The sequence below is a fragment of the Crassostrea angulata genome, chromosome 2 (assembly GCF_025612915.1).
Source record: "Crassostrea angulata isolate pt1a10 chromosome 2, ASM2561291v2, whole genome shotgun sequence".
Classification (NCBI taxonomy): Eukaryota; Metazoa; Mollusca; class Bivalvia; order Ostreida; family Ostreidae; genus Magallana; species Magallana angulata.
Window position 1 is genome coordinate 29180983 of NC_069112.1, and position 27803 is coordinate 29208785.

Below are 27803 nucleotides of genomic sequence, written 5' to 3' on the forward strand. Positions count from 1 at the left end.
ACAATTTTTGAAAACAAAACTCGTAGGTATTGTCTTTGGATTGTGTTGCTTTTTCACAATAAGGTTGTCCTCTTGGCTTCCATGGTAAGGATTGCTCTAAGCCGTGTCCAGTTAACTGCCATCATTGCGGTCTTATCTCGGGACAGTGCGACGGACTGTGTAGTCCCGGTTTTGATGGCCCTACTTGCGATCAGTATAAAAGGAGTGAGCTACTTTATTATCTCTTAAGGGAGTTTTTTTTAAATGTGAATTCTATAAACTAATTCTCTGAGGCAAACCTTTTTATTTTCATTTTGCAATACATCAATCAAAATGATGTATACGTTTGGTTTCGTTATTCTCTCTTCTGTATATTAAAGCCATTATTGTTCAGAATAAATCTGTAAAATGAGTTTCACAAACCAACCAATTTATTGTTTTTTCGTAAGGATAAGTTTTAATTTTCTTTTACATGTTTTTATTATAGTAAATTTGGCGTTACACCGCCGAACCTACCAGATGTCAACACGTATTACAGAGTACCCTAGTGATAAGCTTGTTGACGGCAAAGTGCTGACTAGACACATATCCCAAGGAGCATGTACCTCAACTTTAGATGAGAAATTAGTTGCCATGTGGATAGTTGATCTGAAGAAACCTCGACGAATTGAGCGCATAAATGTATTTTCAAGAACGGATAATTTGACTTGGGGTAAGAAGTATTTTAAACTCCATAAGATATAAAAATAGCGGAATGTGTAACAGCAAAAATGAACCCTTTGTGTTTATATACTTCTTTTAAATGCATTTTGATATGTTTTAATTAAATTACAGTGTACAGTTTTTGTTTTCCCAACTGTTAATCACATCATTTCAAATTATACATGTATATGAATCAACATTATCACAAGTCAAGATTTTGATTTCTTCATTCATACAAGTGCTTTGATTTTTTTTTTTAATGATATTTCTATTTTTATAATAGCAACGATCGTGCTACAGCTAACAATATTTCCATTTATTACCATAGAAGGCGTTCTGCAATGTTTTCTGTCCACATGCTTTGTTGTAAACAATCGCAAAGTCACTACAAAACGATGTAAAATATTATAATTGCATTTATTGTTTTAAATACCTACAACTATTTTTTTTAAACCTATAATGTACATGTATATGATGTTTTAATTCAGATATCCTTTACAGACTGATTTTTAATCAGTTCAATACATCATATAATCAAAAATATATCATATTTACAAGTCTTCACTTATTATCTCTTACGATAATGTCTTTCCTTCATCTTCTGTTATGTTAACATTCAGAACTTTCAGTGTTCTTTCTAACAATAAAAATCTATCACCTGTTATGTTTCGAAATGACCATTTATCATGCATGAACATAACAGAAAAACTGTGGATATATTCACTTTGTAGTATTCTTCCATAATTACTTTGGGATTATTAGATTTTTGTTTTAACATAATTGTGTTTGTATTATCTTTGTTGGATCTTATAAAATCATGAAAAACCAACAACAACAATACTTCTTAAACACAGACACTAGGCAGTTTTTACTGAGAGATGCACAATATACAAGTCAAAGTTCACCAGCTCCTTCTGTTAACTAAGCCATGATGATGTAAACTTCAATGAAAGGAGCAGTAAAATATATACCTTTAATCTATGTATCATGTCATGGTTTTTTAACTAAGAATATGTCTATGTCGCAGATAAAAGCAATGATTTCACCAAAAAGCTTCTTGGATTTTCCATCATTGTATCTAATACAACTGATCGTCGAGATGGTGTCGTCTGCTATCAAGATACACAATACACTGCATCCACGATACCCGATAAGGTGGAAATATTCTGTTCTGTGATTGGTCGATTCGTCTTCTATTATAACGAGAGACTCCCTGGGATACGTTATCCAAAGGATTACAGTAAATATGCATATGGCGACCTCTGTGAGATTGAAGTTTCAGGTGAGTTATACTTCATAACTATTGGATAGCATTATAACAATACAATAAAATAAAATCTTGCGTTTTGAAATAACCATTTATTCCATATTCATTACAGAGGATATTTTTGTTAATAAATGTACTACATGTACGTTAATTTTTTATAGTTGGTCTGTTTAAATAAATATTTTTTTAATGAATATTACATGTATGTGTTTGAGGTTGTCCCGTTGCCGAATTTGGATACGAAAATGCAGATTGCACTATTCCTTGCCTTGCCATGTGTCATAAATGTAAGTAAATCTTATAACTAGCTCAAGTAACTATACATGTACATCACAAATCATGGTTTTATAATAACTTGATTATCTACGAGAGGTCACGGCAGAGGCGAGAGGAGGGGAAGTTTTATCAAGCCTCATCAAATAAAACTTCGTGTGTATTACTGTAAAACGAGACAATTTGGCACATACGTATTTTAGCGCAAACGCAAGTGCCAGTACATTAGCGCATTTATATTTTAGCGCAGGCATCTTTTCTTTAAAAAAGAATACAAAAAATGTTGTTTCATAAACGATCACGCCCAAAATTTAGTTCTGTGTTCACTCATGCACATGAACACAACGACTTTGATTTCTATCTCGCATGCACGGTATACTGTCGTTGAGAACAATACACTTACTTTTGTGTAAATCGTCAGTAGATAGATATGAAAACTTCATTTATTGGCGATGATGTGTAATTTTTGTTGGTAAACAAATTTGAGCTATCGGACTTTGAATTTAACGTGTCGACTTGGATAACACTAGAAGAGTCCCGAAACTAAAAGTGAAATCGAATGCTACATTTACCATGAGTTTCGATCACCATGAGAGAATCTTTTTCACAGTTATTTTACATTAAAAAAAACACAAATAAAATAGGTATCGTCTTGTTATCTTTATATCCACTAATCAGAGATCAAAGAAATTATGATCAATCATGTATTGTTAGCGTTAACGATCGGCGCGCTTAATCACATTTTCACCTCGAGGCGCTAAATGGAAGTGGTATTGGGAGAATCCAATTTTGAAGGTGCTAATGAGAGATATTAAAAAGCAATTAAAACTGAATTAATTAATCCATGTTTAGTCACTTATACCCGATAACCCATACCGTTTACCTGTGTAATTGTTTAAACAAACAGAACCGACAGCATCTGATATTTAAATTAACACTTCTATATAGCCTTAAAAATGGACTGACGTTATTGTTTTGCAACTTGAAGAACTTTAATACACATAAAAAAACGTTGGCGCACTATTAATTTTAGCGCTAAGAGGCAGCTGCGCCAAAGGCGCTAAAATTCGTAGTGCGCCATATTTTCTCGTTTTACAGTATATCTTTTTTATGTAATAAACTAATATACTTTCTTACAGGAAAAACATTAACCAGTTCTGACACTGATTTATTACGTTAATATATATTTAGTTGTCACGCTGCAAAATGTACCTGAAATTAACTGCAATTTGTTCTCTTTTGGATACAAAAATAGCAGCTCATATGTTTGTCCTTTTCATTAGATTTATTAAATAAATAAGCAACATTTGAATTAGATGCACAATAACAAATTAAAGTACGTAAAAGAACAAAAATATTTCTGAATATAACTATTATAAAACGCCCCATCTAAATTTGGATAACCTATTTACGACTGCAATGTTCATTAATTTGATCCACAGTGATCTGCTATTCCAAAACTTGTGATGTAGTAATATTTAAAAAATGTATTAACTGAAAGTTGTCTATAAAAAATGCAATACATAACACACAGTTAGGTGCAATGCATTTGCAGTAATCTTTAACGAAACCCTATTTTACAAAGCTCTTTTCAGAATTTCTTGTGGTTTATAGATCTGGAGAACTTAAACTATAGAAAACCCACAAGGCTGTCATATACCAATGCGAAGTTCGGATCGAGCGATAAAGCTGTGGACGGAAGGAAATCCCGCCATTATAGGGACAGGCAGTGTACAGAATCAAGTCACTTAATTCGTAACTTGTATTTCTGGTGTTTTTAGACCTGGAGAACTTGAGCTATAGAAAACCTACATGGCAGTCCTATACCTATGCCGAGTTCGGATCTAGCGATACAGCTGTGGACGGGAAGAAATCCCGCCATTATAGGGACAGGCAGTGTACAGAATCAAGTCACTTAATTCGTAACTTGTATTTCTGGTGTTTTTAGATCTGGAGAACTTGAGCTATAGAAAACCTACATGGCAGTCCTATACCTATGCTGAGTTCGGATCTAGCGATAAAGCTGTGGACGGGAAGAAATCCCGCCATTATAGGGACGGTCAGTGTACAATCACAATCCAAACAGCGAGGAATACGTGGTGGGTCAATCTGGAGAAAAAGTACAGGATCGCCTTCATAACCTTGTATTTAAGGACGGATAACTCTACCTTTTGTATGTCCACTGTTATCCATATTATTATAGTGAACGCAAGTTATGAATATGAAATACTAGTAAGCACAAAATACTGTAAACGCATTTTATTTTGCTGTGTATTCTCTTTGGCGCTATTGGTGGCATGTCACTTCCGCTAAATCAAGTACATCGCTAAATGCCATCCATTTATGTATAAGAATAGTCATATTCAGGAGTACGCTAATTCAAATCCACGCCAACTTGTTCAATAACTAATTTCCGCCAAATATCGTACAGGCCAATTATAATACGTTTACAGTATTGGTTTTTGAGAAAATTATGATATTTACTTTTTTTTAATAAAACTTATAATCTGGTAACATTTTCATATGTATTTCATTTACTAATCCTAAAAATTCACCACAGAAGATTTGTTGTCTAGTTTTCAGAAGTATATTTGCAAAATATTACCTCGGGTTTGCTGTGTACGTTTCGAACACGACCAATAGAAATGATTGAGTGCTATGTTACAAAGATCGTAGTTATTCAACACGTACGCTTCCTGATCGCGTTACCATTAGGTGTCTGCAGACTGCACAGTACGTCATCTACTACAATGAACGTCGACGTGGTGTGGTCTATGATTCTGATTATTCTCACAACGTGTTTGGAGATTTGTGTGAAGTTGAAGTTTACGGTATTTGCTTTCAAATATCTCTCTCTCTCTCTCTCTCTCTCTCTCTCTCTCTCTCTCTCTCTCTCTCTCTCTCTCTCTCTCTCTCCAAATTCCATTTTCTTCAGCATTCCTCAAAGTATACTGATGTTTGCTCATACATTGCATAAAATAGTATAATTAGTTAAAATATGAAGAAAGAAAACATTTTTGTATTTTGTTTTATTACATTTGGATAGGTATTAGCTACGCTAAAGTTGATTATTCTTTACCTAATGATTATAAGATAAACTAAATAATCTTAATTTTTACGTTGAAGAGTGAATCCTATGGCATGCAAATCAAAATTGACATAGTATTTTTTAACTAAGGATGTCCAAGTCCTGTGGCTGAAGTACCGGAGTGTTCAAAGCCCTGCCCTTCCAACTGTGAGACATGTTATCCCAACACAGGGTTTTGTACGAAATGTAAACCTGGATTCGAGGGTTCGGCGTGTGATGTAGGTGAGTGCATATGTTTCTTATTCATTTATTTATGGCTTAAAATTATCCATTGGATAATTTGGATTTTGTTAATTTGACTGTATTTGTCTTAACGTAGTATTTTTGTTCGGCCATTAATATTTTTGGTTCATTTTTCTTTCTTTCTAACACATCCTCATAACTACGAATGAAATCTTATACAGTCCTTAAAACAGATCTAAGACAGCTAAGAGGTATCCTATACTGTTTTGAAATTCATGAAGTTTGATACATGGGTTAAACAAACGGTTTTAATTTATATGAAAGATAGTTTATTCATAGCTGATTTATTACTTTTTATCATATATTTTGTTTCTAATATATTTATAAACGATTAACATAGAATAGTTCATTTCAGTTTGCGATGCTATAGGTAGAGCTGGGATAGCCAACGACGGTTTTTACAATGGTTCTTTCACTGATATGTTCACTTCTGAGGGACACACATTCTTACCGACGGAACACGGATTTGCACGTCTCTTCTTGACTCTATCGGGGAAGTCTTCGAACGTTGCAAAATTGTCCTTCACTATCCATAAGGCATCCAACGTATTTGTTGCATTCGTAAATAGCACTAACGAGTATATCGTAATGGTAAGTATTTGCATACAAATAAGTGTTGATAACCATCGTAGTTTTTTTTAAGCAGTTCGAACTACTAAAACAAAACTGACCTTAAATATTTAGTTGTCTAAAGCTAGTTTTATAGTCCTTTTTTGTTCATATTGGAATTATACAAAGTCAGTGTATAACGTTCTGAGATATGCTATCTGGAAATAATATTTAGTATTTTTATATAGATTTTCTTTATTGTTTGTAACCCAGTAATACGAAAATCTATTGGAAATAGTAAAATCATAAATGTAATAATGTAGCAACAACAATGAATAATAACAAATGAACGTAACCCTTTTATTTTTCTCCCAAAACAAAGAATTTGAAACGCTGTATATGTCTTGTAACTTGATAAAATAAACGTTGATAGTTTTAAAGCCTTCAATCCTTTCTAGAGTCCGTTTGATGGCACAGGTTTATGGTGTAGACCTCAAGTAGTTGACTTTGCACAAATGTTATAAAAAAAAAAAAACAGTCTTCCTCTAACTGGGGAGGTACATGTACCTTGTATAAACAGAACCGTCTCAATCGCATAGAAGATAATGGGGAAAATGAAGCTTGGTGTTTGTAGAAAGCATTCGCGCTCTTGTTGGTGTCTGTTTACCGAATACTGTACATGTTCTAGGGTATTTATGTTCCGTATCGATTTTGGCCTTATACATCTGTGAATAGTTTCGCCTTGTATCGTATTTACACAGTTGTGTTTAAACCGAGATGATTTTAATTATTGAAATTCGACCCAATCTTAATTTCGCCCGCTGACAACGAGGATGATAAGGGCAACACGTTTAGAACAGAGGGTGGGTGGGTGGATTTCCCCGGTTTACAAAATACCTGCATCGGGGGGGGGGGGGGGGGGGGGTCCGGTCCGGTGTACATTATATCGGCATCAACTGCTTTTTTCGTAACAAACAAAGCGATTTTTCATTGCAGCATTTCGACCAATACACAAAAACGCAACACTGGGAAGTCAACGTGATAAACGAATTCATGTCCAATGTTCATTTAATCCGAATTACAGTCCAATTCAAAATTCCGTTCACCATCTCAAATCTGAGACTTCCGTTGCGGGCTTGCTTCAGGAATGACAGTGACATTAGTGAAGTGGTAAATGCAATTAGCAAATACATTAATTTTAACGATAACTTTACTTTTACTATTCAGCTGCTTATCATAGACATTTTGTGTTAAAGTGAAAAAGGCTGAACGGCTGTTAGTTTAAAAACTGTAAATAAACAAACATTTCAATGAACCAAAAAAGTGTGGAGGAATAGAAAAAAGCTGTTATCAATAAAAGACATATACTTAACAAGTGTATAACAAAAATGCTAGGATAAAAAAAATTGGTAATGAACTGAAAAACGGAAATTAAAAATAGAATAAAAACATTTACCATTTCCTGTTGTAATACGTTTGGTATTCTACAAGTTAAATTTATTTTTTTCAGGCATGGCGGAGACCTGGAATGTTCAAATATGTGCGAGAGATACACTAATAATATTATATTTAGTGTAGAAATGATTTCGGTAAAGCAAACCATGTAGAAAACTTTATTCTGTCTTATGGCTATTTTGAAATTTTAAATTATACTTGTATAGCACATCTTTTGTATTGTTTGACTTTGCGATACTAGTATATAGGACTTATTTTGTCAATCAGAACTTTTTACTTCATAGTAATTAAAAAATATATATATTATTGACATTATTTTTTAAAAAAATATAGTCCCCACTCTGTGGGTGCCAGAAAAGTGACCAATCGGTTCGCCCGTTCGTTCTTATGCCTAAAATCACTTGCCTGGGGCATACATTTTATCCCCTTTGCCCAATATCTTTTTAAATTTTTTTACCTACAGAGTGACTTTGGGTAACGGGTGTGCAGTGCCCTTGAACCATGTTCCCAGGTCTAAGTTAAGGCCACAGCAGAATCTTTCGAAAATCATAGTCTGAATAATTATTTCTCTTCTCATGGTTAACTGTGGCTCATTCACAGAGTGCCTATGGTCAAAGGCTGTACAGTTACCTTAAATGACGTCTGAGGTCCAAGATCAAGTCACATCAGACCCCACAAAATAAAAAAAAAATCAAGGACCTTATTCACAGTCTCCCTTACGTTGCCGTACACAGCAACATGTGACACATATGTTGTGATCAAACATACGTATAACTCATGTTTATCCTATGTGAGTCATGCGTGATTTTTCAACACATATTAAACATGAGTTCAAAATTATATAAACATGTTTGTAAAATCGCATGTATCAATACACACGTGAAACAGATGTTGTTTTTTTTTCATATGTTACACGTATGTATACATATGTTATTCATGTGTGCTGTTTTCTATATGTTTTTTATGCATGTACATTATTTTAATAAATGAGTTACATTTGTGCAGAAAAACTTTGCAATTATATGTCTGTAAATAACTTAAAACTTTATATTTATTAAGGAATGTGCTGTTTTCTATATGTATTTCATAAATGTACATTATTTTTATAAATGAGTAACATTTGTGCAGAAAAACTTTGCAATTAATTATATGTCCGTAAATAACATAAAACTTTATATTTAGTAAGGAATATATGTGTAACTGAATTAATTAAATAACCGAAGTCATGTACGCTCTTTAAAAAATGGTTTGATAACTAATCCAGATTTAATTGAGAAACAAAGTACGAGTTATCGTGAATGTTGCAGAATAACCTCCGAGGTCGAGAAAAAAGCCGATGCGTTAGCCGAAGCTTTAACATTTTAAACAACATTTCGAGACCGAGGAGGTTATCCTGCAACATTCACGATAACAAGAACTTTATTTCTATTCTACTAACAGCCCAGTATTTCTACAGATCGTTTCTTCTATATAGAGACAATGTAGGTCATTTTGACGGCTGTTCCGTGTAACCCCAACGATTTTGTTAGTAATGTTTACATGTATATCGATCATAGAAATCACATGCAGACGACAGAATTTTTCTTTGGATTTTTAATGCTCTTTACTTATTTATAAAATATCTTTGAATCATGTTCCTAATATTATAAGGGCAATTTAATACGATTATTATTACTACACGTTACATATTTTATGTAAAAACACGCAGTGAAAATGTGCTAGGGAGGTCCTAGGAACAGCCGCATTGATCTCTTAAAAATAAACATTTGAGGCAATACACATTGTTTTGACTGGAACTAACACGTGAAATTGGCCTAGTTTTAAAACTTTTTACGGTTTGAAGTTGTACTTTCATGGTCAGTGCGAGACAAATAGTTATTTCTAATCTGATAATTTACTGATGACGTTCATAGTATATTGGAAAATAATGTCCGCGGCATCTCTTTGAGCTCGGCAATAACTGTAGTAGAATTCGGAATCTTTTACGTCACGGAAGCATAATATAGTGCCGCCAGGCAAAAAAGCTAACATAAAGATAGTTAAGCATTTGTTTTGATTTACTTGCATAATAAAATTTTATCATACAATTGTAGATGGCAATAGAGTCAACATACCGGGTAAGTTAGGGTTGAAAAATGATAAACGATTGACAGACATTTGATGATATTTAATAATTATAAAAAATAAACCAGCTAAACAATTAAGGTAACATTGGCCAAATAAAATATATTTTTCTCAACTCCTACACATAGGGTTAGCAAGCTAAATGCTAGTGTTGGTGTTCATTAAGCCATCTAATAACAAGAGAAAGCTTTAAAAGTGACACTATCCATTATCCTTTGTATACCTTGAATTGATCAATAATTATAAGTTATGGGGTTTATCTGGCTAATGTTCATTTTGGTGACATAACTTTTGATGGTCAATTACATAAAGAATATTTTATGATAAAAAAAACTTGTATGGACAAAACTAGAGAAGAAGAGGGAAATGTGTTTCACCTGAAATGTAGAAGTACCTAAATATTTTTTTTTTTAAAACATTCAATCCAAAATCAGCAACAAGATGCATGCATACATGTACCGAAGTAATTTTTACATTAAAACGACACAATATCATTCAATTTCTATTATGTTTCAGTTAATTTGATGTTGGCTTTCAAAGTTGACTGTAGTGTGAAGGTCCACTGAGTTGATCCAGTTCTTGGTATACAGTGTCGTCGTCCGATGTATCATACATGTATATCCCGGTCGTAGGAATGAATTTTGTTTCTGTCTTCAAATCGTCTTGTATTACATCCCTTCTCTTGCATGCGTTGTTTCTTAAAATCCTGAAACGTTCAAATAATAAAAGTTTCAGCATTGGCCAGCGGTTGATTGTATTACCTATAATTTTTTTTGCGTGTACTTAATATGTTATAGTGAAATTCTAAATTTTATTATTTTTTCAGTTTGTTTTTTAACTCAAATATTGAACTTCAGATGTTCACTGCTTAAAATGGCTTCATTAAAGAAAGTTTTTAAATATTTATTAGATTCAAAGTAAATAATCTAACTAACTTTTTTTCAAACTGAAATTTAACTGCATTCAAAGCTTTTGAATCATTAAATTTCGTGGGAGCAAATCTTCGCGGATTGCTTAAATGATAGGTACTCACGAATTCCGCGAAAATTGTCACCACGAAATCTAATGATTCCACAGTAATAGGGACAAAAACAATCCTGATGAAGCCAAAGGTATAGTTGTTTAGTCTTTTTTTTCCCATTTTTTGGAAGGGTGGTGTTTTGTTTTAATTTTTTTTTTTGCAAAATAGGACAATTCTTATAATTAAGGTAATTGATTAATTCACATTTTTAAATCTCATGCATGTATACAATCTTAAGTTTTGAATGTTTCAATCCTTCGGATTACTGTCAACGTTTTTTGGGTTTAAAATATATACATGTTATTATTCACTCGATTAATGTACATGTAGAACGGTATCGTCATCAAATTTGGTTGTTTTTTTCTTTTCCTTTTGTTATTCAAGTTTCAGGGTATGATGCTAGCACATTTGCTATCCTTTGGCAAGATACTATTTTAAAGCGTGTCTGTTTCTGAGAATATAATTTAAAGCAATACAATACATAATTCTTAGAAAACACATTCACATACCAGGTAATTGTACAGAAGTTGATGACGAGACTTGTGCAAAGAACTGGCAGCATAACATACAAAATGGACGCTGTGTTGTTTGATTTCTGTGACAGATTAACTGTTAAATGAAATGAAATTTTAACATCATAACACAACAGACTTTGTTTACTTACGACAAAAATTATACATTTTTTTGGTGCTCCTATTTTGAAAGTTGACAAAACAATCGTATCCTATATCGTGCATATTGTATCATATCCTTCGAAAGAGTTCTATCTTATCATAATCTACCCCATACCATCTTTTTTAAGGAATAAGAGTTAATAAAAACAAAAGTTAAGTAAATGAAAAAATATACTTTATCAACCAGCTATCGACTTATGTAAAGATAAAATATCTAATTTTTAAATTGAACCGAAAATATTTAAAACGAGATACCATTATATCTGTGCTTCGGTAATATTAAAAATCGTAGGCGGATTGTACACACTTACGTAAACAAACAGATAGGCGATCATAATTTTGTTTTTATTTGACATATTTTTATAATGATTAAAGGATAAAGGAAGAGCTCTGATATGTTGTTTGAACAAAATGTTTTATCAAAGTATCTTCCTTATCATGAAATTACCAAAATGAATCTTTAAATAAAACACAACAATCTTTCCAGTAGTTTTGTGCTGCATTGTGTCATCTATTTTTTTAAAGTAATTAAATAGTTAAGATATTACCGAAACAACAACATTAAAGCGCCCATCAATTTTATTCACTGTTTTGTAATAATATTGCATTATCAAGCATTCTTCATCGATAGGATACGTCTTTGAATGCAAATTACCTAATATAGTTGAAGTGGAACAAGTCGAAACATCAGGCGTTGCTGTAGTTGTAGGGTCAGTAGGGGAGGTGTGGGAAGAATTTTCTATATTTACTGTAGATCCCAACCCCTCCCCTACTAGTGTCAAGGCCCCCTGGTCCTCCTCGTGGCTTGAGTGGTGGTGACTAGCCCCGACGGTCGCCACATCGGCCTCCTCGGTGGTGCCACTGATAGCGGTAACCTCCCTAGTGGTGCTGCTGGTAGTGATAGCCTCCTCGGGAGTGCCGCTTGTAATGGTGGCCTCTGCAGGGATGCCTGCCGCTGTAATGGTGGAAGAGTTGGTGTTAACCTGAAGGGGTAAGGTGGTGGCGATAGACTCTCCTCTATAATGCCTTGTTGTGGTGATGTCCAGGGTAGGTACACCTGAATATACCCTATCTCCAACGGTTGCGGTGATGGCTGTTGAGGTGGCTATGGTGGTGTCTTTTGACGCGGCATTTGTTTCACCGCTGTTGTATCCTTGATGTAAAAAATACGCATTGGACATACTTTGCTTTAATATTTACACTATGATTGAAATTCATTTTAGAATATATCCTGTATGAAAATCTTCATGCAAGTGTCATATACTTGGCAATGTGTTTGAAAATCAAGGTGCGAGTGTTATATAGATTTCCGACCCAAGGACGCCATCTTGATGAAATATGAATGGTAAATCGGTTTGAAAAAATAGACGTGCATTCAGATGACGAAAAAAGGTATTTTTTTTCATTATATGTCAGCTGTCTTATTTTAGTTGTAAATCAAACTATCTGGGTGGCATGACAATTGACAGTTTACTGTCGTCTGCAACCAGATATTATTAGGAAGAAAATATCATATCGTGTGTTTGATATATCTATCGTTCTTTGCATTCTGCAAAAATATTTTTCTATCTAACCCCTATTTTAAATATGAAATGTCTGATTTTGAAGGATATCGGTACTCTGGTGTGACCACTGTTAACGGTCTGATATTAAGAAACTCACTTATATCGGACTGTCACTGGTAAAGTTTTAGAATGCTTAAACAAAGAATAACATCACAGCAGACTTTTAACTATGGTTCACACGGTATGTATATTATGCTTTGGGATTTCTGGGTCTGTCAATTGGTCTACAAGTTAAATACATAACATACCGTACATCATGTCAATGGCAAATAATTATAAAATACGATGAAAAATTCTATTTGAAATAATCATATTTTGTTACTAAATTAGAAGTAAAGTATATTTGAATGGACGTTTGCACATGCAATAACAAACTAGTGATCTGTAAAATTAACATGAATAGTTCATAAAACATCAAGCACGTTTTCAAACTCATGCATAAATTATATTCTAATGATTTTTGAAATTCTTGAAAAATCTATATCAAAATTTAAAAATAATCTGTTGTTTCAGATCTTATGGACGTTTTTTTTTTATCATATATATATATATATATATATATATATATATATATATATATATATATATAACAAGCACAGACATTGCAATAACTCTCAAATTGACATATACCTGCCCATAGTGAATGATAAAGATATATATAAAGCACAGAAAAATTCACTTTTGTTGGAGCTCCACCATCCGCCCCGACCGAGGCTTGAACTCACGACCTCTGGAACCCATTCTCCTAGCAGTGAGCGGCCACCGCGCTCCCCACTCGGCTATCTAGGCAAGACAAAAAATCTTGCTTTCGATAACGAACGGAACCTAGCGCGCTGGCCGCGCACTACACAGTCGCTTGAGATACAGGTGGAATACAGTTAAACGACAATCTGAGAGGATCGGAACGATACACATTGCATAGATACAAACATATATAACAAGCACAGACATTGCAATAACTCTCAAATTGACATATACCTGCCCATAGTGAATGATAAAGATATATATAAAGCACAGAGAAATTCACTTTTGTTGGAGCTCCACCATCCGCCCCGACCGAGGCTTGAACTCACGACCTCTGGAACCCATCATTCACTATGGGCAGGTATATGTCAATTTGAGAGTTATTGCAATGTCTGTGCTTGTTATATATGTTTGTATCTATGCAATGTGTATCGTTCCGATCCTCTCAGATTGTCGTTTAACTGTATTCCACCTGTATCTCAAGCGACTGTGTAGTGCGCGGCCAGCGCGCTAGGTTCCGTTCGTTATCGAAAGCAAGATTTTTTGTCTTGCCTAGATAGCCGAGTGGGGAGCGCGGTGGCCGCTCACTGCTAGGAGAATGGGTTCCAGAGGTCGTGAGTTCAAGCCTCGGTCGGGGCGGATGGTGGAGCTCCAACAAAAGTGAATTTCTCTGTGCTTTATATATATCTTTATCATTCACTATGGGCAGGTATATGTCAATTTGAGAGTTATTGCAATGTCTGTGCTTGTTATATATGTTTGTATCTATGCAATGTGTATCGTTCCGATCCTCTCAGATTGTCGTTTAACTGTATTCCACCTGTATCTCAAGCGACTGTGTAGTGCGCGGCCAGCGCGCTAGGTTCCGTTCGTTATCGAAAGCAAGATTTTTTGTCTTGCCTAGATAGCCGAGTGGGGAGCGCGGTGGCCGCTCACTGCTAGGAGAATGGGTTCCAGAGGTCGTGAGTTCAAGCCTCGGTCGGGGCGGATGGTGGAGCTCCAACAAAAGTGAATTTCTCTGTGCTTTATATATATCTTTATCATTCACTATGGGCAGGTATATGTCAATTTGAGAGTTATTGCAATGTCTGTGCTTGTTATATATGTTTGTATCTATGCAATGTGTATCGTTCCGATCCTCTCAGATTGTCGTTTAACTGTATTCCACCTGTATCTCAAGCGACTGTGTAGTGCGCGGCCAGCGCGCTAGGTTCCGTTCGTTATCGAAAGCAAGATTTTTTGTCTTGCCTAGATAGCCGAGTGGGGAGCGCGGTGGCCGCTCACTGCTAGGAGAATGGGTTCCAGAGGTCGTGAGTTCAAGCCTCGGTCGGGGCGGATGGTGGAGCTCCAACAAAAGTGAATTTCTCTGTGCTTTATATATATCTTTATCATTCACTATGGGCAGGTATATGTCAATTTGAGAGTTATTGCAATGTCTGTGCTTGTTATATATGTTTGTATCTATGCAATGTGTATCGTTCCGATCCTCTCAGATTGTCGTTTAACTGTATTCCACCTGTATCTCAAGCGACTGTGTAGTGCGCGGCCAGCGCGCTAGGTTCCGTTCGTTATCGAAAGCAAGATTTTTTGTCTTGCCTAGATAGCCGAGTGGGGAGCGCGGTGGCCGCTCACTGCTAGGAGAATGGGTTCCAGAGGTCGTGAGTTCAAGCCTCGGTCGGGGCGGATGGTGGAGCTCCAACAAAAGTGAATTTCTCTGTGCTTTATATATATCTTTATCATTCACTATGGGCAGGTATATGTCAATTTGAGAGTTATTGCAATGTCTGTGCTTGTTATATATGTTTGTATCTATGCAATGTGTATCGTTCCGATCCTCTCAGATTGTCGTTTAACTGTATTCCACCTGTATCTCAAGCGACTGTGTAGTGCGCGGCCAGCGCGCTAGGTTCCGTTCGTTATCGAAAGCAAGATTTTTTGTCTTGCCTAGATAGCCGAGTGGGGAGCGCGGTGGCCGCTCACTGCTAGGAGAATGGGTTCCAGAGGTCGTGAGTTCAAGCCTCGGTCGGGGCGGATGGTGGAGCTCCAACAAAAGTGAATTTCTCTGTGCTTTATATATATATATATATATATATATATATATATATATATATATATAATTTGTATTACCATACACCTCTATTTCACAGATTTCTAGGATAGCCCCCGTAGTTGGGTTATCTTCAGGTGCGTCATACGTGGTCTCCACAATGACGTATCTAGCTGTGTGTTTACACGGTATGTCTATTATGTTTGGAGGTACTGATGGGTATGCGGTATTGTCAGTGTAACATCGAGTTCTATGAGCCGTTTTTGTTTGTGTTGCTGAAGTGTTTGATACATCTAGGTAAAACTGTCTAAATCGATAGGGCTTCCAAATACCTAAGGAATATGATGTGAAAATAAAGTAAAACATACATTTTGTAATAACCATCAATATATGACAATAAAAATAATGATCAAAAGAAAAACAACAACATCTAAAACCTAAAATATATTTACATTCATGTATCATGAGTCTCCTTTAATGATGCTATGGAAGTGACATATTCTTAAAGAACAGTTCTTATTAGGGTGATGCATATGGTAGGCAATGCTTGTCCCCAACCGACCATTAAATTGCATTTGATAAATTGACAGATATGCAATTTTTATCGGTGTTATCTTTCATCAATTCTGATTTGAACATTTCTAAACTTCTCATTTGAAATTATTCTTAGTATCAACAAAGACTTAGGTTTTTATTCTAGAAGGGAAATACCATCTTCTCCCAAACATTAATCATAATTATTCCTATTTATAAAGTAACACGACGATTTTACGAACATTGTCAACATATTACAAATTAACTTAAAAATGTTTAAAATGAGAAACAATGTAATACCACTGACTTAGGTGTATTTTGTTTAGTTGTTTCAATCAATTTACGTATAAAATACCGGTGGGTTCATATTAACCACAAAACACTTAAAATTTTCAGATTTAATGAAAAATTAAATACCTTCTTTTCTATAAAATATTTGAACATTTCCTATGTTGAAGGGTTGTCCAAGATCTATTTGAAGCCACGCCTTTGTCTGATTTACTTCTGTGTGAGCGCAATACTTTTCTGAAGTTCTTGTATCACCATCAATCACCAATGTTGCAATATTAGATTTGTACGTCGAACTTTGCAAAACTGATGTTGAAGGGTGCCTACAGAGGTTTTCTGCAATAAATGATTTAAATGGAATGCACGAGCCTTGTCAAAAAATGGCGTAAACAGACAGAAATACTTAAATTCTGTTTACTGTAATTTTGGCAGAAAACTGTACTTTGATCATTTACCGTTTGTCAAATATTACCTGAAAAGTCAAATTCATGCTTGATATTTTCTTTCAGAAATCAAAATAATTTATATCAGAGGATTTGGCGAATGGGGGTAATATGCGACATCCGAAATAGTCTGACTTTACGCCGTAAGTATACACATCACATTGTTTACGAGAACATTCACGATCAATTCTAAAAACTGTCTAGCACCAAACAATTTGAAGAAAAATTAGACATTTGAAAAGCACTAAAATATATCAATTCATAAGTTTTAAAGTGTGAAATGATGTCATGCGTATTTTACATGTTATTTTACATGTCAGTTGAAGTCAATGGAAAAAAGCGAAATAATACACCATATTTAAACATAAGTTGAAAGACCAAAATAAACAACATTAATAAATGTGACAAAGCACATCCATTTAAGTGAAAATGCTTAATTATTGCATTAAAGGGTAATGGTTCCTGTTCCGATTATATCACATAATTGGCAAATCCCAATTAGTAAAATGCATAAAGCTAATTATCAGTATACTGAAATGTAAAATACTGCCCTGTCAAATTAAAACAATCTAGTGCTATAATTAATGGTAATATTATGCATTAACTACACAACAATTTTTTTTCAAGTTAATCTATCATTTTATCAATTTCGAAAATTAAGAACATACTTTGCAATATCAATTATTACAGCTGTGCAAATAAAGAAGTGCAATCGAAAGTGAAACATACATTTCGATAGGGAAAAATTTAAATGTCCGCATTAACATAAATTAAACGCAGAAATTATTTTTTCTTCAAATGATAACGAAAATGAGGCATCATATCTTTTATTTTTATTTTCTACAGGCAACCACTCTATAAATAAAAAACAACTTAACTCCGACTGTTTATGTTATCGCTTTGTACATAATAACATCGCCTAACTGGTAGTAATTAATAAAACAAATACAATATTTAATAAATATCGCTAAACTAAAACAAAACTGGATGCATATTGGAAACTAAATGTATGTAATTAAAATTTCCCAACATAATATTTTTTTCTGTATATAATTATAATATTTAAATCTCTGTCATTTTGACAGAGGAGAGAAAACAATACTTAACAATTGATTTTGTATAATATCTAGATATCATTTTTACAAATTATAGTCTTTAGGTTATTTTCTATGTGATTTATTGTCCTTTTTTTTTGCTTTTTGTAATAAACGGCAGACAATAGACAATCTTATTTCAGCCTTAGGCGATATCATTGTTCAGTAGCATTAAAGAAATAAAAGCAATTAGGGCATCCTTATTGAACTAATAATATGGTATATGCATTGACCTATTATTCCTTTCCATCCCACTTGGTATTTGTTGTTCTTATTTTAAAGATATTTAGAAGACGTGCATGAAATTTAGAGTGTGATTCATAGTTTTTTTTTAACTTGTGTGATATTTTGATAATATATCCGATATATTCATATACACGTTTATTCATTCATATATCTTTTATTTACATAATATTCTCAAATAATAAACTTTAGTATACGAGTATTGTCACACTTTTAGATATTATTAAACATTACCTCTATGTTAGGATATCAACCGGTTCATAACACCATGAACCTGTTGATAAGGTGGGAAAAATGGACATGTATTCCAGCGAAAAAATAAGCGGTATCATTTTGATTTTACTGCCTGGTGTCAACATAACCAAATTTCTGACCAGTTAAACAATCAGTCATTAGTATCTTAATGTTAAGTAATGTATTTTATACTTTACCGTGACAATAAACATGAAGATGGAAACCAAAGACGACAATCCCAATAGAATAATACATTTCGAATCAATGTTTTAATGAATATTTACCTATGTCAATTAAATAATTAGGAAATATTGAGGAAGTTAGCATTTATTGTCGAGAGGCTTGGTTTGCTCTCCTGGGCAACAATATTATGACATTGATCAATCATTGAACCTCAGTCATTATTCATGAATATTTATATAAATTAAACCTTTTACATGTGTTAACATTTGCGTTCTCAGTAATTTTACTTATAAGAATTATTTCCTACAATAACCAATCACCACTTAACGGAAGTTTTATGTCCTCACTAAACAGAAACATCGCAAAACACATCATTCTTGTGTAAAGAGAATGTGTTTGAATTTGTTGAATAATTTGACAAGACAACGGCGTATCTGATACTCGTATTTTGTTAATGATATTGCGTTTATATTAACAAGCATAAAACAAAAAAACTGTTGAATAGTTTTGAAAGCTGGATATAAATGCATTGTTATAGAGTGAGATGTGTGTGTTATAGAACATAAAAAGAGAACAATAAGCCAAATAAAGTTCAAATATATTTCTGACCTACTTACTACAGCTAACGACATTACACTTCCTGATCACACTCCATATGAATGAGAGTTTTAAAACATTGAGTACTAGTGCTTTTTATAAATTTAATTTGCCACATTGTGTTATTCCCCCTCCTTGTAGTATTTATATTTGTAAATGTGGATAAAACTATTTAAAACGTGTTAAATTTTCTTTCAAGAATAGTTATCTTTCATTTCTAAAAACGTTCTTGCCTTGTGTTTAATGTGTTCCTGATTCAAAATGTACTTCGTCGAAAGCTGTCTCTATTTATGATATATTAGACTGAGAGATCTGTAAAAAAAAAATATTGAGAAACTTTGCATCAAATTATGGTAGAAACGGAACTCTTTCATTTTCATTGACACCTCTGCTTTAGAAAAAAATAACTCTACGATATAAAAACACTTTATCAAACTATCAGCACAACTCTTGAGAACTGTTTTCTCTCGAAGTTATAGGCAGTAATGCAGGATATATCTAAGGTGAGAAATTATTACGGGTTAATTCCAGAAATGTATAAAGTTAGTGGCGGTTGGTACATGTACATGTTTTAAACTTATTTACAGGTTCTCTCGAATGACTATTTTTATGGGTTTTTTTCTTTGTGAAGTAGCCTAATATGATTTTACATCAGGGCAAATGTTTTCTTAAAAGGCATTTCCAAAAGAGAGAGAGAGAGAGAGAGAGAGAGAGAGAGAGAGAGAGAGAGAGAGAGAGAGAGAGAGAGAGAGAGAGAGAGAGTAAGTAAGTAATCAAACTACAGCAGGAAGTCTATCGACAAACGAGAAATGTTCATTAATGTCAATAACAATAGTTCTGCAGATCCTAAACCAGGGGTTTTAATAATGGTTCCATGTATAGGGTTGACACTGCCGAAATATTGTTTTGCTGACAAGAAGCATAAGGGGGGGGGGGGGGGGGGGGGTCGAGTGTTTGTCAAGATTTCGGATATCATTACACCTGCACGATGCTAAGTGTCTCCCTTCTAAAATTGCTGTGTTTATGTATTTTTAAAAGAAATCCAGTTTTTAACCTCTATAGGCTGGACCTTGGGATTTGTTTTCTTTAGATATGGTACAATATATAAGTGTATTGCTACTGGGTTTTAAAAATGTGAAGTAATGCATTTTGAAATTACTAGCGTACCACTGTTTTTGTTACGCTCCCCCACATAAACAAAAGGCCTAGACCCCTGCCCAAGAGAATTCAATTCTACAATCTGAGTAGAGGACATAACATCAAATGCATTTAATAACCCCACCCCCCCCTTAGATTCTAATAGTATAGAAGAAACTATCGTTACATTTTATTTATTTGCTTACATGTATATGGCAACAATAGCCCCGCCCTATGGCTTAAGCACATGACTTGGGGGCCTCCAAATTCACAATTAAGGATGAGGGATTCAACCCCTGAACAACGGGCCTTGAATGTTACAAATTTCGTAGAAATCTTCATGGACTTTATTTATTTGCCATGTCGAAATGGAAAAAAAAAACTTTTGAAAGATGCAATAGTTTTACTCTATGACCATATCTGTCCCGTCATAGGGCTTTAACTCCTGAACCTGGGTCAATAAATACGGTTTATGTTGTATAGTTGGGTTTTTTTCATTGTGTTTTCATTTGCTCGTATTTACCCAAACCATCTTGTATTATAGAGCATGTCACGTTACAGCCCTTTTGGACAGCTAAAGGTTAACCTATTAGACAAAGTGCAGGAAGAAATAGTTTAAATGGACTAGGTTTAACATAAATAACACCACATATATATTCAAACACCGTTTAAATGAAAAAAGGACGCCTGGATATTCTAAATAGCATTGTTTGTCTGCAATTGTTCCACATTGCGCTCTTCTTTTAAAAATGAAACCCATTTGTAAACGCAACGTTTCTTTAATTCTGCAATATGGATTGTCTGTTTAAAAATAATTTGATATACAGCATAGTACACATCGTGTACATTAATTGTAGGCGCTGCAGTGTTGTGTCCCATAATGTAAAATCATTGAATAAACATTATCTTTTTAAACGTAAATAAAACCCTTTTATGTATAATGCTTTGAGAATCAAATAGGCTGAAAATAACTTCCTGTTTCAACATGCAAACTGTGTTATGGACGTTCTTTGCCCTGGTTGGGACTTGTGTTTATTGTTACGGTAGGTATGTTTCTCTGAATTTTCATTCTAATTTGTCATAAACAAAGACGGTGTTATGCGTTTTGGTTAAATTGTAATTTTAAGTCTGAACACGACTCGTGAACACGACTCGTAAAAGACATTTTTGCTAATGTATATGTTGTCCCATCTCCGTGCTCAGAAGGTTAATATTCGTTCCATTACTTTGCCTACTATTTTTTGATCCGGTTAGACGCATTTTATACATACGTTGTATCTGCATGCATTGTTATACATGTTTACACTGTGTTTTACGGAAATTAAGTTGAATGAAATATGCCTGTACGTATGAACTTTCGTTATCCAAGATAATTATTACAAAGGCCAACATGGGACGTCAGTGCGGTAACATTGTACACTTAATATTAAATCTTACAAAAATAAACCATATAATATAGTTATTTTTTTCAAAAATTGAATTCATGTGCAATGCTTTCATCCTAACATCGTTTGATTAAACAGGTTTTACGTGCTGTTTATTTGGACGTTACATAAAATATTCTTATTCCTTTTAAGTGTCTCGATACCCCCGTGCCGTTGCGCATGTGCTAGTATAATTAATAGATCAAATACCATAAGGAAACATCTAATCATCTAACTGTCTGTAATTCCCAACCCTTTTATTTTCCAAATACAAATGTAGCGTCTGCTTCAAGGGTCAACTTGTGATCAAGGTTTACTTTCTGGATTGACTTTGGGTTTACCTTCAGTTAGGTTGAGTCTGATCGGTACTGTACTGAGTTCAGAAAGTTCGGCTTTATTTAAGGAATAAGGAATCATTCTTCGAGTATTATGAGGTGATAATTTCAGCCGGGCCGTGATCAAATCTATCAATAAAGCCCGGAGGGCTTGATGATAGATTTGATCACGCCCCGACCGGAATTATCACCTCATAATATTCAAAGAATGATTCTTTATTACTTGTATTTATATAATTTAAAGCCATAGTACGATTAAGTATTTAAATATAAATAAGCAGACCCCCAATGGCACCTCAGCTTGGCGTCATTTGTAGTTATGGGTTATATAGTACAAAATCGATACATAGTGTTATTACAGGCAAGACACTGGGAAATGTAAATATTTAGGAATACATTAAATTTCGACGTATGTTATACGATATAACATAATTTGGGGCAGTTTACGCTCTTTTAACCGCGAAGAAAAGTTAAAAAATGAAAAATGATTAATGTTTTCCATTCATTTGTTAGGTTTTTTAACATGGGACCAAGTAAAGACGTTAAAATGACGTTGCGATGAGTTTGTAATTGCGCCGAGTAATTCGAAGTAGACAAATCTGTTAGGTTACCAGGAATGAACATATGATGTTATTAATTTTAAAATTTGTACATTAATAAAAGAAATCCTGGTGAAATTTCGATGATTTATCTTTTTTACCCATTGGGAATAAATTCCGAACAACCCTCGTATTTACAGAGAATCTCGCTCGAAGATCTACTACAATAATTTCTGTGAGCTCAAGCTTTGAGTCTTATACGTCAAGCAAAGCGAATGATGGAAATTTAAACACGACCTCAATCCACTGTTCCCACACGGATGTTAATCAAACAAGAGCATGGCTGCAGGTGGACCTCGGCAAACCCTACAGCATTAACTATGTCAAGATATATTACAGAAATGACGGTATGCATATTTTATTCTTATTAATTATACATTTTTAAAATTTAAATATAGATAAAGTCGACTGTTCATGCACCAACTATCATGGCATTTGATCTTATAATTAGTAATAAATAAATATATACATTTTATAACTTAATGACATTTTTCGAATCTGAACAAGTAATTTTCTGGCCCTGGAATATTATATATCGTCACGTCATATGCAAAGTATGACATCGAAAATGTAAAGAAAAGTCTACTGGAATATTTATTAATATTTTGGAATATATTCTTGGCGTTTTCATGAAATCGTTTAACATTCCAGTATCACATGTACTTGTATAAGACAATTTAACTTGTGTATACATTTCATACAAACATGTTTGCTAAAGTCAATTTTTAGACACGGTAAAACCAACAATATAATGTAATCCAATTACAGCTGTAATTGAACAAAAAAGTTAATTTCTTCTCAATCTGAAGGATAAAATGGATAAGACGTAACTGGAGTCTAGGACACAATAATTATGCATTAATGTAGTGTACATTTAGATTATGGACCATATTGGAAGCAGTATCGGTTCCGGCAGTTTTATCTTGATGTATCGAACGTCTCAGCAACACACAGTTTGACAACAGAAAGAATTCGGTGTTACACTGACAACACAACATACCCAGACTTACCTCCAAACATAATAGACATCCACTGTAAACACAAAGCTAGATACGTCATTGTTGAGACAACGTATGATGCTCCAGAAGATGATAAATATGGTGTACATGGAGCAATCCTTGAAGTTTGTGAAATAGAAGTTTATGGTAAACATTTCTTTTCCATAAACTGTTTCATGAAATAACATGTTCCACCCAATCCTAAAACAAATATTTTCTTTGATATTCATAAATTGACTGTTTTACTGCTTCAATCAGTACATTTTAGTTTAAAAAACTAATTAAAAGGCCAATTATGTTTTTGGTGAGTTGAATTTAATCAACTCTCTTATGCAGTTACTCTGGCAAACCGAAAGTGAAAGTGTTTGGACCTAAGCACAAATCATCACCGCTGACAAGACAAAGTTCTTGAAAAAAATAGCAAAAAATCGATGTTACATGTATGTATGCTGTAGCATTGTTTTTCAACGAATTTTATCTATAAATAATTTGAAAATAGTCAAAAATTTTATATACTACGAACAATTTAGATATTTTGTAGTCTCATGTATACTTACGCCAGAGTTGATATAATCTCGTTCAAACAGACGCTCGGTTGTCTCCGTAAATCTGTGACAAGCAGAGAGGGGGCTCTATTGCTTGTCGGATATTAACGGAGACAGCCGAGCGTCTAGATAACGAGACTAGAGTTCGATATCAATAGTGATTGGATCCATACAATCTTTAGAATTGTTTGTTAGTAGTTGAAATCTATCTTTAAATACACAACATGATTCATATGGGGTTTCTCGAAATTCTTGTCGGAAAAGTCTAAAAAATCATATTATGAAAAAGTGCGTAATTCAAATTAGAAACTAATTGCTATGCAAGATAAATTGATTTTAAGATAAGTGATTATCGATAAAATCAACTCCCGTCAGTAGTTCAGTACTTTGAATTTTTTTTTTGTGTTTATTTAACTAGTTTGTTTTTGTTTAAATAAGGCATCGGTTTAAATATGTATTTCTGTTCCTACGACCATGCTTAAGGAAATATCTTTTTGAAATAGGGTGCAATAAGAATTGCATTAACCAAGTCTGCGATGCTTTTGGGTTCTGTAGCCAGGGATGTGTGGATGGATATTGGGGACATTCATGTGATTCAGTATGCCATGTAAACTGTAAAGAACCGTCTTGTGACAGAAGTACTGGGCAGTGTGTCACCTGTATCTCCGGATTTTGGGGAGACACCTGTACAATACAGTGTTCATCGTTTTGTTACGAGGGAGTTTGTGGCAAAACTAAAGGTTACTGTACACAAGGATGCACGCAAGGACGGTATGGGGAAATCTGTGATCAAATATGTAGCTCTGGATGTAAAAATGGTACATGTAATCAGCAGACTGGGATTTGTCTCTATGGATGCAATCAGAACTGGTCAGGTGATTATTGCAACAGTAAGTATAATATTATAATATTATAATGATAATCTTGTAAATTTTTAAGGCACATCAAAATATTATTAATGTTGCCGTTTTGAACAACTTTTTGTTTTTCCTCTCTATTATGGATATGGAAATTATCATTTTTGCAGGAATGTGAAAAACCAACTTTATAGGTAAAAAGATATGCAAAGTCTTTTGAATACTAAATTATTTTTTGTAGCAAATATATATCGAATGTTTATTTATTTGCATACATCAATTTTATTGCATTGCAACATATGAATGGCATCAAATCTTTTGCTAATTTATAAATTAATATTTTGAATAGATTGGAATATCAATTTTACAAAAGAATGCAACGCCTAGTTTGTTACATTTTCATGTATAAATGGTTTAAATATACATTTTGAATAATTGACCTAACTTTGAATGTAATGATTCATTGTTATGTAAACAAGGCTCGAGTCTTTTACATGTACACGGTTACAAACAAGGTAAAGTAAGGAATTAATATTTCTTTAACACAAAAACTTAAATTCAAACAAGATATTTAACTGATTTAATGTGTTAATAAATAATAGAATCAACAGAAGATTGCAGCATTTGACTGATATTTGCACTAATAAATGACATGTATAGTCAATAACAAGACCTGAACTTTGTTTATAAATTCTGTGTCTTGCTTGTTACTCAATATTTGATTTTATAATTTTGACAAAACATTAAAATACCCATATTAACCGTTCTAAACAATCAAAAATGGAAAAAAATAAAATTAAAAATTTTGATCTCAAATTTTGTCTAGGTCACTTTAACCTATAACAAGTGCGCCAATTGGTAATAATCGAAATATGATTATTTATATGGACCATTTAAATATCGAGTGTTATTAGATATTAAGTGATGTTATTTATAATTGCAATGCATGTATTAAGGAAGTCAAAACCTTTCTTCACAGTATGTGAATCAACGCGTTATGGGCCAACCTGTTCTTTGGAATGCGCTGACAGCTGTGTAAACAATACGTGTAATAATTACACTGGTTCTTGTATGTATGGTTGCCAGGAGGGATTCTACGGATATCAGTGCGACAGAGACTGTTACAGTTGTCCCACAGGGTGTGACAGAATAACGGGAGAATGTATTGGAGATTGTCCTGTCGGCAGGTTTGGAAAATTTTGCAACAAAACATGCAGTAAAGATTGTAAAAACAGATGTAACAAAAACAATGGCAGCTGCGTTGAGGGCTGTGTACCCGGTAACTTTGGGGATTTTTGTAATGAAACGTGCGATGATCGATGTTTTTCTTGTTGTGAATCAAGGACTGAGAATAGTAAGAATATACTTATATTTGAAAAAAAAAACCCGCTATATTTCAAACATATCTATTATTTTTTATTCTTCGTTGTTGGATGTTAACAATGAGCAATGTCGATTTTACAGTTAAACCGATGCAGGATTCATGCACAGAAAACCTTTCCTTTCTGATAGGAGTATGTGTGGTTCTGTGCATAAGTGTCGTTGTGAACGGCTGTACAATTACATGGTAAATTAGTATTTTTTTTAATACGTTGTTAATTCCGTTCTACTTTTATTTGATTTGTTAACAATGTGTTAATGCTATTAAGAGAAATGATTGACAAATGGACCTAGAAAAAATGCACGAATAATTTTATATTAAATTTTGACATCCTCAACTTGTTGGGAAAACTAGCACAAGTTGCAGTATTACCCCATTGCACATATATAAGATGAAGTATAATTGCAGAACTTTTAAGATTAAGTTTTTTTTATACTGAAAGTTATTTAAATGTCAAATCAAATCGTATGCAGGGTTCGAAATTACCTTATTTTTAACAGATTGCTATACATTTATTCATTACATCAATTTAAGAATACAATCAATAAAATTCAATGTTTTTTTTTATTGCATTAATTTAGGATTTTAAGACAAACCGGGTGTAAACAACGAGGTGTTACGCAACAGAGGACAAAATGTGATTCGCATTCAAATGACTTCGTTTCACAACAAGGGATACATGACACGGCAGAGGACAACGCAGGGTACCAAGAATTAGGTCAAGTCAGTGGACCCTCACACTATGACCAGCTTAAAAGGTCACAATGATTTGACACTACATAATGATAAAATACAACGGCATTATTTTAATATTAGATTATTAATTTATGTATAAGTAGCATTATGGTCAACAAGAAAGGAATGAACTGAAGTTAATTTGATAAACGTAATGTATCTGCTTCATTTTAAATGACCAAGACGTGTTTATTTTGTACATATTTTCACGAAATTGCTTACATTTAATCAACTTATCTTCCGTTTTGACGATATAGACGTTCGCATTAATATCATTTTGCAATCGTTATATACCATCATTTAAACATTCTTCTCATTGTTATTCTCTTAACTTGCTGTTGATGTGGACAATTTTATTTCAAAATCGATAAGCCTATGTTAACAACTGAATACCGGTATATCTATCGATATCGATTGGCATTTGTAAACAACTAGATCAAATATT

General features: G+C 33.7%; 1 protein-coding gene and 1 pseudogene across 1 annotated transcript; both read left to right on the plus strand.

The window, feature by feature from the left end:
* Nucleotides 1-498: 498 nt before the first annotated feature.
* On the plus strand, nucleotides 499-7659 carry LOC128171155 (uncharacterized; annotated as a pseudogene).
* A 13810-nt stretch (nucleotides 7660-21469) lies between these two features.
* On the plus strand, nucleotides 21470-27391 carry LOC128171156 (multiple epidermal growth factor-like domains protein 6). The gene is made up of 7 exons (XM_052836887.1): nucleotides 21470-21527; nucleotides 22983-23189; nucleotides 23721-23987; nucleotides 24889-25275; nucleotides 26222-26596; nucleotides 26707-26809; nucleotides 27205-27391. Exons 1-7 carry the CDS (start codon nucleotides 21470-21472, stop codon nucleotides 27389-27391), a joined length of 1584 nt encoding a protein of 527 aa, XP_052692847.1.
* The last annotated feature ends 412 nt before the right edge of the window (nucleotides 27392-27803 follow it).

Coding starts and splice junctions, on each gene's coding strand:
- LOC128171156 (XM_052836887.1), top strand. CDS start 21,470: ATGCAAACTGTGTTATGGACGTTCTTTGCCCTGGTTGGGACTTGTGTT. Junction 23,190..23,720: donor GATATATTACAGAAATGACG/GTATGCATATTT, acceptor GTGTACATTTAG/ATTATGGACCATATTGGAAG. Junction 25,276..26,221: donor GTCAGGTGATTATTGCAACA/GTAAGTATAATA, acceptor CTTTCTTCACAG/TATGTGAATCAACGCGTTAT.